We start from the raw sequence: 12,313 nt of genomic DNA on the forward strand, positions 1-12,313 counted from the left end.
TCGCAGCCCCAGCCCTGGCTCCTCCCGCGCACGGCTCCGGTTCCCGCTGCGCTCCCCTCGGCACCTTGGGAGGACCTGGAGCCCCCGGATGATGCAGAAGCGACTCCTCCAGGGAGGCAGCCGCCGGGCGGACGCGGAGCGCCGAGCCAGCCGCAGCGGTGGCACCCCTCCCTCCCTGCCTTTGCCTGCGGCTCCACACTCCGCGGCGGCTCGCCTGGCCGGCGACCTAGCTGCGTCCCCTGGCTGCTGACTCGCCTTGGAAAAGCCCTAACCCGCTGGAACGAACGCAGTTATTAACTTCATTCAATCCAGCAGCCCCAAAACTGGGTTTACACACAGGCTCCTGTGGGCAACTAGTGGCTCGCCCGGGTGCCTCTCTCGCCTAGTCATCAAGTCCCTAAGACGGAAAGGGAAAGTCGCCGTCGCCGCCGGGCTGATGGTTGCGCGCTTGGAACGCACGTAGTTGTTCCCAAGGACAAGTCACTCACACACACACACACACACACACACACACACACACACACAGCCTCCCCTCTCCCCCACACCTGCTCCCGCCCCCGCCCCCCGCCTGGCCCCCGCCCCCGCTGGATCAGCACTCACGACCTCATCAGCAGGAGACTCTTAGTCATGATGGGGGAGGGGGAGGGGCACGAACTTTTCTTAGAAGTTTCCCTTCTACCAAGGGAGTCACAGTGAGCGAGCTGGTCACGTAAGCAGGACAGAGTCAGCCGTCTTCCTGGCCGCCCCCCCCCCTTTGCCCCCTCCCCGTGCGTTTTTCTGGCATTATTATTAAAGCGATAGCCTGCTGGCGCTGATAAAGCAACAAGTTCCCCCGCAGTCTTCCCGCCCTAGCCTGACGGAGGCGGCGAGGGTTTTCTTACCTGGCGACAGAGACAGCTCCCCAGCCGAGCTTAGCTTTGCCAGAGCCCCCAAGTGTGACCTGAGAAGGGGGGGCAAGGGAGCGACGCGCAGGCTGGGCTATTTTTAGAAGGATACCCTGAAACTCCTCACTTTCCCTGGGAACTTTCTGTACCAAGACCCAGTGACGAGCAGTGGAGAGGCAGCTCCAGGAACCAACCACTACATAGCAGGGCAGTTGGGCAGTCACTGGCATCCTCACTCATTCATTAGAATCACGTAAGAACTCAAAAGGAAACGTGTCTCCTGGAGTGAGGACGTTTGCGTAAATCTATAGGTTCCCCCCCCCCACGTCGGTGCCAGTTGCTTTGTCTCCTGTAGTCGCCAAGGTGGTTGAAGAGTTTAAGCTTGCGGATATTGCAAAGGGTTATTAGATTCATAAGTCACACCAAGTGGTGGGCGATCCACTGAGCAAAGCCGAACTTCTCACATGATGACTTCAAACAAGACACATTACCTTCCAGCATCTGTTGGGGAGACGGGATTTTAAGACACTTGAGTCTCCAGGACAGCAAAGGCACAATGGTGAGTAGCAATAAACCCTGCATTATAATTGAAAAATCTTGACATGTTGCTTAACAACGGGCACACCACAGCTCTTCCGGGCATTCCACACGCCAAAGAACAGCAGCTATTCAGGCCAGGAGAATCGTTTTTGTTTTTTTGTTTTTTTTTTTTTCATGTGGTGCAACTTTAATTGGAATCATTTGAGATTTAACATAGCAATGTGGAACTGCGTGGAACAAACTTGGAGCTGGAGAGGGGTGTGTGTGTGTGTGTTATATTGGCTGTTCAGGGCTGATGCTCCTCTCCCAGCTTTCCTGCATTTCATTCTTTGCCTCTCTGTGTGGTGTATGAGCGTATTCTATGATTTATATATGGGCATGTAATTGACATCCGCGGGGGGATTAATTTCCATCTAAAAACAATAATGTGATTAGAGACTGGGGCTGTCGTGGAGTGGGGGGTAAGGGCTGGGAATTTGGGTGTAAATGGGGGTGGGGTTGGTGGGAGAAAAATAAGTCAGGAGAGCTTATCACTGATAACGAAATGGGTAATCCTCTCATAGAAGAAAAGGGTCTCGTTAACATGTGATCAACTATTAACAGGATGGCTTTGGCAAAGCCGTCCGCACGTGACAAAACGTAAGGAAGTGGAAGAAACCGTCCAGAGCAATATCAAGTGCCACTTAATTAGAAAATTTTTTTTAGCCTTTTCCTTCCGCTGCTCCCGGTGTGTGTAATCGAGGAGAGCCGAGTTCATTCAGCACCTTGGACAGAGCCGCCGGGTTTGTCCGAGGTGGTGGTACTCCAGGTAGCCGGCTTGGCCCCACGGGAAAGCCAGCCCGGTGTCGCCCTTCAGAAGCATCTTTTCTAAGGTTCAGCTCACACTGAAATCGGGGCTGAAGAGTCGGATTTTGGAGCGGAGCATTTGGAAAGCGAACCCGTTTGGTCCCCTCATTGAGCTCGCTGAAGTTGGCTTCCTAGCGGTGTAGGTTGGAATAGACTCTGGGCAAAGCTCTGGGTTGGTATACTGGGTTAACTTTGGGAAATGCAAGTGTTTATCTCCAGGATCTAGCCACCGGGGTGGTGTAAGCCGCAAAGAAGGTAAGCACCGGGGCGGGGACCCCGCAACCCCAATTCTTGAGCTATTTTGATACTCGAGCTTCCCAAGAGGACCGCCTGGTGGAGGGGAGGAGGTAGAGAGGTGGAGAGGGGTTTTGTTTCTGGATTTCTGCCCAGTTTGGATTGCTCTAGGTGAGAGCCTTAGGGGTAAAGAGAGAAAGGGGGGAATTATGCGGTCTTCCTGTGAACATAATGAGTTTAGTTAACTTGGACCTGCAAATGTCTGATTTCAAAATGTAAGATTCCTTCCTCTTTCTCTCTCCTTCATCTCCCTCTTTTCCGTTCTCTTTGCGGGTGTGTGTGTGTGTGTGTGTGTGTGTGTATACAGTAGATTCATTACTAATTATGAACCTTTTACACAACATTCGATTTTCTAAATTTTTACTTTGTGCCATTTAGAATAATGAGGCGGTGGAGGTTATGTGCGGTGAGGAAAGAGGAGGTTGAGGTTGGGGAGAGGGTAGGAGGTAACGTTAAATTTCCAACACAAAATGAATCAAGGTAATTTCAGCTCCTCTAGTGAGAAGGATTCATTCTGTATCCCTCCCTCCCTCCCTCTCCCTGCCTCCTTCTCGCCCCCCCCACACTTCCTCCACCCCGCCCCCTCTCCTCCAGCCTCCATCCCTTCCTTATTCTATCTCTTCCCCTCCATCGCCCTTACGATTGCCTTTTCCCTCCTCCCTCCCCACGAGTTTTGGACGCTGCCCTAGAGGTTCTCCCGCTTTCTCTAGGGAAGGGGAGCCGCGGAGACTGCGCTCCGCTCCCCTGCCTGGCCGGATGCCTCCCTGAGCCCAAGTCCGAGTCAGTCGGGGTAACTAAGGAAAGGGGGGGGGGGGGGCTCTGCTTGGGAGGAGAAGGTCCCTCTTCCGGGCCGAAGAGCCTGGGAGAGGGCCGGGGAGGGGACCCTGGCGGCTGGAGAAGGACGCTCCGCGCGCCGGCGGTGCGAGCCGCCAATCAGCTGGGCGTGCAGCCGGCCGGGCCGCCGCGAGGAGCTCCGGGAGGCGGGGGAGGAGGGCGGCCACCTCGCCGCGGGGCCGCCGCCGCCGCTGCCGCACGAGTGGGCCGGGCGGGAGGCGGAGGAGATCGAAGCTGCTCAGAGGCTCCCAGCCTTCCGTTCCACCGCCCCCGCCTCATCCCGAGGGGCCCCGGAGCGGCTGGAGCGCGTGGCAGCTGGTCCTCCCCCTTCTCCTTTGGGAGCCTTGGGACTTGGGCGTCCGGCTCTGAGAAAGGGGGGGTGAAGGAGGGGGCACCGACCTGTCCACACCCCTACCACCCTCAGCCCACTCCTTCCCGGGGCCCTTTGTTCCAGCCGCGGAGCCCGGCCCGGGCAGTTTTCTACCCCAGGAGGGCTTGGACGTCCTGGACTCCTCCTTCCCGGATCAGTCCTTCTTAATTAAGAGGCTAAGGCTCGGGATGGGGGGTTTGGGGGTGGTTGGGGGGGAGCGTAGCGTAGGGGGAAAGCCTATTTCCGAAACTCTAAGACGTGCTCTGCTTAGCGAGCCCAAGAAAGAATTCCCCACGCTGCCCAGGTGAAAAGGATGGATTCGCAGGCAACGCGAGGATATTGTGGCGACTTAGAAGGGGAAATAAAAAATAAATAAATAAATGAAAGCCAGGCGCTGGGATCCGATGGCGGTGATAGGCTGCTCGGCACACAAAGGGAGAGCGTAGGGCAGGGTTTACGGAGCCGGCCTGCAAGCGAGTGGAGCACAGATTGTTCCGAGATCCAGTCGTTTTCTCTCAAGTCACAGCTACGCGCAAAGGAGGGAATGGGAGGGGCGGGGCGGGAGTGGGGTGGGCGGGACAGGGCTCGGGGGCGTGGGGATTTCTGATCAGTCTGATGCAATTCCAAGCGTGCTGCAAAGGAACTCCAAGGAGCCGCATCACCATCACCACCCACCCTTCCCAGATGGTGCTGTTTTAAATACGGATCTGCAGGGCTGAAACGCAGAACTGGGAGATTTATTGCAAAATCCAGAGAAGCGGGGGGAGCAACGGGGAAGGGTGGGCAGAATTTAAAGGTGCAACGCTTGCTTTCCCCCAGTCAAGCGACAACCAGTCGCATCTCTCTTTCTCTCCCCCCCCCCCCCCCCCCGTCTGTCAATCTCTGGATTCTAATTCACCCAGGAAGAGGTGTAAATATTGTGACATTTTGAGGCATCTTGATGGATGAGGGGAAAAAAGCATCTGTCACTCTAAAATTGTAGAGTTCCCTCTCCTCTCTAGATGCCTTGCTAGCGAATACTCGCTGCTGCCTAATACAGTTGCTAGGGTTTCGAATGAATTCTTCCTTCAGGGAATATTATCCTTTTAGTCGACTTGCCAATTTATCTGACAGCGGAAGTGAGAATATTGTAGATTTCACGTCTCTGGGAGACAAGGAGGGGAAATGCTTGACAGTCTCATTCTTTTAACTTTGAGATTTGTAACAACTTAAACAAACCTCAAAAGTGTCACGTCATCCCCTCTCTCTCACACACACACATCCTGGACTTGTGAGATGAAATGGTTTCACCTAAAGTGTCCTGGAAATGGATGTCACTTTAAGAATGGTACACCTGGTAGTCACTGTTTATGTATATTTACATAGAGCTTCTCAGCAGGAAGGCAAGATAACTCCATAGTCCTCTTTGACATCAGGCAGATTAGAAGGTGATAAGAACAGGGAAATTAATAGGAAGGGGGGATATTTTTAACCTAAAAGTAATAATAATAACAGTAACCTAGCTTACTTTTGTGCCCCCTGGTCTTGCATATTTCTGTGTGAGATTTTGGTTTGGTCTAGCTCCCCCAATGGAATATATCAGTATTAATTCAGGTGAAAATATATTCATCTTGCCTGTAGCTTTTTCAGTGTCATTGATAGTAAGACCTACAACACAGAAATTTTTGGAGGAATATCTGAAAAGGCTTTGCAAAGCAGATTAAGTGGGAGGTATCCCTATGACACTCTCTTTGCATGTTCATTGGACTGAATCAGAAAACTAGTTATTTTTAAATATTACCTAATTTATATGGTCAAGGCAGTAAATGGGGATTTTAAAAACAAGTTTGTTTGTGGGTTTTTTGTTGTTGTTGGCTTGAAAAATATCACTTGTCAATTGCCTATCAGGGTACATTGGAAAGATGACATTTAAAAGATCTAAAGTCAACCCAACATGCATAAGCTTTTCATTCATTTGCTAGACTCTCTCACTATCACATCTCTAATCTAAATTCTTAATAAGAGGAGAAGCTGCTGAATTTAGCTTCTTTCCTTTTCCTGGCCTGTCCTCTAGGGGAAGCTTTAGTAAGAAACAACATTCCCAAATCAGGCAATGTGAGAGGCAAAGGCCTGGATGACCACAAAAGAGCTGATCGGCCACAAAAGTAAAAATAAAAATAAGTAAAAAATGAGACAAAGTCAGCATTGAGGCATGACTTATAAAGGATTTTTATTTTTAATTCTGTGATTGAGGGATCAGGCTCCAACTTGTTCAAATAACATTCCCTCTATCCAATTGCTTACAATCTGTCAGTTAAAATGATGTCTAACTGAACATATTTTTTTTATAAAATATACTTCTACCAAATGCCAGTGAAGCTAATCTTTGCTTTTAATTAAGACAGACTAATCCAACCATTTAAATGATTCTAACGAATATGAATTGATATCATCTGATTTTAAAATTTTGCTTAAAACTAAATTTGTTCTGTAAAGCACTGACTTGCCAGAAAAATATCTATTTTTGTAGCTTTTTCTTCACTCTGTGGATAATTTAATGAGTTGCCTATTTTAATTTTACAACTGCTACCTCAGAAGTATCTCAGATTATCTTTCTTTTGGCTGGTATCTCTCTCTGCTGAACTGCTACTGCTGTATGTGTGTGTCTGTGTATCCTAGTGGATTTAATAAGCTGTTAGTCTCTTAAATTTATATGCCATAATCCATGTAAAGAACAGGGAGTAGTACTTAATATATAAAAATAAACATTTACAGTTAATGAGAGCTTACCATTTATTGCATCTTAAGGAAATGGAGAGAGGGGATGCCTCTATGGGAGAAAGATTAAGTTCTTGAACAATAACAACAAAATTTCCTTCCCTCTTTGGCTTAAGAGTTATAATTTTTTTTTTTATGAAATCTTTCTTCTTTTACTTTGGAAGTTAAAGCTACTGCTTTAACGAGTGTTTCTTGAGAAAGATACACATGTCCCATAGAGGCTAACACCCCAAAACCCCGCAGTGCAAAAATCAAGATGTTAATTCTTTCTCCCTGCCTTCATTCTCATTCGGCAATTTCTGGAGTGCTCATTCTGAGTTTCTTAAAAATTCAGTTTGACTTTTTCTCTCTTTTTTTCTAACATTCTAAAAGAGTTGTGTAAAGGATTCCATGATAATGCAGATTTTATTTATATTTCCTAGTAACAGTAGTTTATAGGCATAGAGTGCTTCCAAAACTCTTTACAGGTTTCTTTATTTAATGTCTTCAGCAATTGTGTGGGATAGGAATCATCAGTCACCTTTCACTGATGAGAAAACTCAGGCTCAGAGTTACCTAAGAACACATTGCCAGTAAGAGGTGAAGACTGACTCGGAATCTATTTCTTCGAATGTTTCTCTCCAGACCAGGTCTCAAACCCTGTTTTGATTGCCTTAATTAAAAAAAAAAAAAAAAAAAAAAAAAAAAAAAAAAAAGCATTTCCCAAATTTTGCAGGCCAAAATGAAAAGTTTTAACCAGCCATTGTTTCACTCTTTCATTCTTCCACACTTAGAGAGTCAAAGAAGGAAGGAATCTTCCTGGTGCTGACACAACAGCTAAGGCACAGTCACTAATTCCCCCCAAAACAACACAGAGAAAAAGAAGAGCCAAAGACGAGAAGCACTTTACTTTTTACTCATGAGTCATAGAATCTGAGGGCTGGGAAGGTTCTCTGAGGTCATGACCCCGCACATATCTGACGCATGAATTCATGCTGACTTGTTTCCTTGGAACTCTCTGGAACTTGATGCCAGTTTTGGATGCCTGGGATCTTGCTTATCTTGGTAGATATGCTGACACCTAAGGGAATCATGAGTTCGATTAGCCATTTCCCACTTGGCCCAAGAGGTATACTTTCTATAGAGTCTAACATTTATAATTTTATTTCATAAGCATTCATTGACAAGCTATTGTGTGCCAGGAGTATGGAGATTCATCAATGAGCAAAACTGAGTGGTATCTATCTTAGTGGAGCCTACAGCTTAGGGTCATGATTGGTCCTTTAATTTGCTCTGCTCCCCAGAAGGGGGAAGACTTTTGGAGTCTTACCTTTTTAGGAGAACACAGTGAGCCAGATTAAAAGCCTGAGTTCAAGCTTTGCTCCCAACCAGTTGTCAATAGCTGGAAAAATCAGTTAGTCCCTCTCAATCTCTATTTCCTTGCACATACAAGGAGGATGTCCTCAGGATAAACTCTAAATACCATTTTAGCTCTAAGTTTGGGTGATATGCTAGATAACTATTTCTTGGTGGAAAGTAAGGCCTAAATCATCCTAACTTTTGATGATAATTTTTTTGGTGCCGTCAACTGGTGAAGAAAACATTATGAAAAATCAAAGCCGCTTATTTGAACCCAGCATAGAAAGAATCTAAATATTGAACCTATCGTTCTGAGGCATGATAGCTTGGAAAGTATTAATTTGAACAATGATCTCAAAGGTCCACAGATTATATTTGAAAGTGATGAGATGAGAGACTCACTATCTCATGCCTACTTTCTTTGTACAGAAAGAAGTTCTAATTTTTCAGTCATTTCCTTTTGAAATCCAAGATAATACTTCCTGAAATTGTCTGGGCTTCATGAATAATGCATTATAAACACATGGTAATAGATAATTAAATAGACCAACCAGGAGAAACATGAAAGGTAGTTGGTAGCCCAATGATTGCAGAAGGTGCGTAGGCATTTTGACACCCAGGAAATGCTATAGATCCATCCTTAGCTACCAGTAACTCAGCCCAGTGGAGATAATTAAGAAAAACTGTGGGTGTAGAAAGGCTGCAAGCCATTCCCTGGGATTGGCTGGGTTGCTGCAGTGGTTCAAAAACAATTGGCACAGCCGCCTACACTGGACGTAATTGCCCTTTGATGAGGCAGCTATTGACTTTTACAAAGATGCCATATTTAAAATAACTTCTGATGTACTAGGCATGACCAACATCAACCTTGAATTCTATTTTAGACAATGGCAAAATATATTTCAAAGAATTAATTTAAAAATAAAAAGCTACTCTAGTTTCTAAAAAACAGCAGTTTAGCAACATGTGACCTCTGAATTCAACAGCTCAGTCTGAACCTAGGAGATAATGTGGCGTACATGAGACATTTGGACCAGTTGTGGTCATTTCTGGACTACCACAGGAGACAGAAGGTGCTCTGCTAATATTTAACCTCTGAGTGAATGTCCAAGGCACTCTAAAATCTTCTCACCCTGGAAAAGGGGAATCTAATCAATTGTCCTAAATAGCAAGAACAAAAATAATGCTCTGTGATCTTTGTGCCCACAGTGCATCTTAGAATGTTTTGGAATTTAGAAATTTCTTCAGAATAGGCTAAATTCCAAACATATCAGAACCACAAGGAGTTGGAACTGATTTACCTTATCTCTAGCTTTAAGGAAAACTATCAACTACCTACTCTCCCGAGGTAATCAAGTGACTGTGGAAAGAAATACCCAAATTGGGTGACTATAGACAGGCTCCATAAATATCTAAAGCTTTAAAAATATATATATATATGTATGTATGTATATATATATATTATTGATTTTTTACAGAGAGGAAAGGAGATAGAAACATCAAAGTCATTGATCAGCTGCCTCTTGCACGCCCCCTACTGGGGATGTGCCCATAACCAAGGCACATGCCCTTGACAGGAATGGAATCCGGGACCATTCAGTCTGCAGGCTGACGCTCTATCCACTGAGCCAAACCTGTTTCTGCAATCTAAAGCTTTTTGAATAGGATATTGCAGAGTGAGTGAATGGAAAACAGAGGGATCTCTACTGTGCATGCTCATTATGGTTCTCGTTAGTTTGGTAGAAAACCATGGTTTCTTCTGCTTTTATCTACTCCAGTAAGAACATCTTTATCCCCCAACTTTCATAATCAGTGTTTCAGAAAGGCCTTGGTATTTTTCTCCTTGGGGAATGTTAGCATGGGCTTTGTAATCACTAACCTCGACAGACTATGAAGACATCATTTTTATTGTTATTAAACTATGAAAAAGTATATGAAAATTATGATGGAATGGGACAACATTTATTTTGCATTTGCCCAGCACCGAATTCTTTGCTTTGCATTTGACATATATTAAGTAAATCCCAAAGCATCTCTCTGAGATAGATTATATTCTACTTGTATACATAAGGAAACTGAGAGTTTAAGTAATTTACTCCAAATTATATAGCAAACATTAATTGGAAAAGCTAAAGTTCAACTTAAAGTTTTCTGGTTCCAAAGTCCAGTATAAAATCATGTCTCCCTCTCTAGTAGCTGCCACACAGGTTTGCTTTGGGTTTCTCATTTTTAGGTTTGCACATGCATTTTGTTACAAGATCTTCATTCACCACAACCCTGTGAGATGTTTGAGAATCTCAAAATTAGTGGCCACAAGTGCTGTTTTAGAATTATAGTGAATCTAACTAATGAAAGACTTTCAACCCACTAATTGTCACCTATCTTTTTTGAAGTTCCATTTTCACAGTCACGAAATTGGGAGAGTGACAATATTTTTAAAAATTTCTAAGGGTCGAATAAATGAATAATAAAATCTAACTTTATTGAGTTCATCGTAGTGAGTATTTTACATTTTCATAGTTAATTGAACCCTCTCAACAATCTTTCTAGGCAGAGATTATTGTTATTCCCATTTTAAAGATAAGGAAACAGAGGCATCTGTTAACAAATTAACTATTCCTAAGTTAGCAGAGCCAATAAGTAGCAAAGCTTGACTGAAACCCAGATCCGTGTATTGCAACCCCCTTTCTTTTAATCAGTAAGTGAATCTGTAAATTCCTGTGTGATCTTGGCTGTTATTATTATCATTGTTGTCATGTTTAAAACACTAGTAGGAAAGATAATTTTCAGAAATAAATATATACTCGCTGAAGAGAAAGATTAGTATCTAAAACTCTTCACCTGCACATTCTTTCTTCCACTTACTTTATTTTATCAACCCAATGGATAATGTCTAATTCCTTTCTTAACTTGTTTAGGACAGTTCCAAGTTAATTGACTCCTGAGAGTTATTGAGTAAGAAATGTTATAAATTGTTTACATTAGGATGTAGAGTGTTTAGAGACCATTTCATAAATTTGCCTTTTCAAATTGTTAGTGACTATAGCACTGCAGATGCTGTGAGAAATGCCCTCTCCAGAAACATAGTGAATGACAAATCTCCAAAGCTAACATGTTGTTTACAGATATGGACAAGAATAGGATGGACAAGCACAAAGCTAAACATAATTACAAGGCTTACACTCCCTGCTGGGGACTAAAATGTTTATTGGATTTCCTTGTGCAATTCAATGTTCTTACTCAGAAGACTCCACTCCAAACTTGGAACTTCTTTGGAAATAGCATCTCATTTGGGAGAATGCCAAGAATTGGTGTCTGGGTCCTTTGTGTATTTGCATCAACTCAGGACTCAGAACACCAGCTCTAGAAACTAAGCTGGGACATGGTCTGGGTAAGGGAGTTACATAGCTACTTGGGCATCTTCCCGATAAATGTCATCCATCTCCCTCCTGGAAAGCAAATCCTAGAAAGATGTGGTTTTAAATGAGGGATTGGATGCATACTGGTTTAAGTCTTGGACAGCACAAGTCAGTGATTTTTGCAGAGCTGCCAAAGTCATGTAGAGAATCAAAGAAGAGTATGAATCCTTACCTTGGCTTGAGGCTCTAACTTTAGGGGAAATAATTACATAAGATCCAAGTTTAGTTTACCAGATGATTTGCAGTTCCTGAAAGGAGTCCAAATTTACAAAAAGCACCTTAGAGATGATCTAACTCATTGGCTATCCTGGTGCACTGAAATCACCTGGGTCACCTGTTCTTTTTGAGCTAAGGTCTGAATGTGCTGCCAGACTTGACAAGTGGTTACAGCTAATAGCCCACTGCCTCATTTTATTGACTGAGTAGCTGAGATGCACTGTAGTGAAACTCTCGCAACTTCAACCACCATGTCTATGGAACTTATAGTATCTATGTGAACAAGCTTGGGCTAGTGAAGTGACTTGCCCAGGTCACATGGCCAAAAATAATAAAGTTTAAATGAGGACCCAAATTCTCTTGACTACTATTGACTACACTATGGGCCTTAAAATCATACTACATTGATATTTCTTCTTTTTTCCAATATAACATCTATATATAAAAGGCTAACATGCTAAGTGTCGGATCATCCATCTGGTCGTTATGATGCACACTGACCACTAGGGGGCAGATGCTCAACGTAGGAACTGCTGAGCTGCAGTGACTTGGCAGAGGTGGTTCTCTGGTGATCCACCCTGAAACCAGAGAGGAGGGAGCCTGATTCCTATTTCAGTGCTGCACGATTCCACCTTTGACCCCAAGGGTTATGTTGCTGGGGCACTGTTGGCCCCGAATCTGGTTTACTGTACACTTGCCTTTGCATTCCACACCATGTAAGACAGCAACGTTACAGAGTGCCCTCTCTACTCTGGGACCCCTCAGGGGAAGTCGGAGAGCCAGTTTCAGCTCCATCCCCAAAGGCCAGGCTGAGG

At 44.7% G+C, this 12,313-nt stretch overlaps 1 protein-coding gene across 1 annotated transcript in view; it reads left to right on the forward strand.

Annotated features, from left to right (window-relative positions):
* The first annotated feature begins 1,125 nt into the window (after positions 1-1,125).
* Positions 1,126-12,313, forward strand: part of BDNF (brain derived neurotrophic factor) — a 55,169-nt gene continuing 43,981 nt past the window's right edge. The window contains exon 1 of the mRNA XM_036427677.2: positions 1,126-1,443. Within this exon, the coding sequence (XP_036283570.1) occupies positions 1,441-1,443 (3 nt within the window). The 5' untranslated portion in view covers positions 1,126-1,440. The remainder of the gene's footprint in view (positions 1,444-12,313) is intronic.

Source organism: Pipistrellus kuhlii, unplaced genomic scaffold, assembly GCF_014108245.1.
Source record: "Pipistrellus kuhlii isolate mPipKuh1 unplaced genomic scaffold, mPipKuh1.p scaffold_m20_p_9, whole genome shotgun sequence".
Classification (NCBI taxonomy): Eukaryota; Metazoa; Chordata; class Mammalia; order Chiroptera; family Vespertilionidae; genus Pipistrellus; species Pipistrellus kuhlii.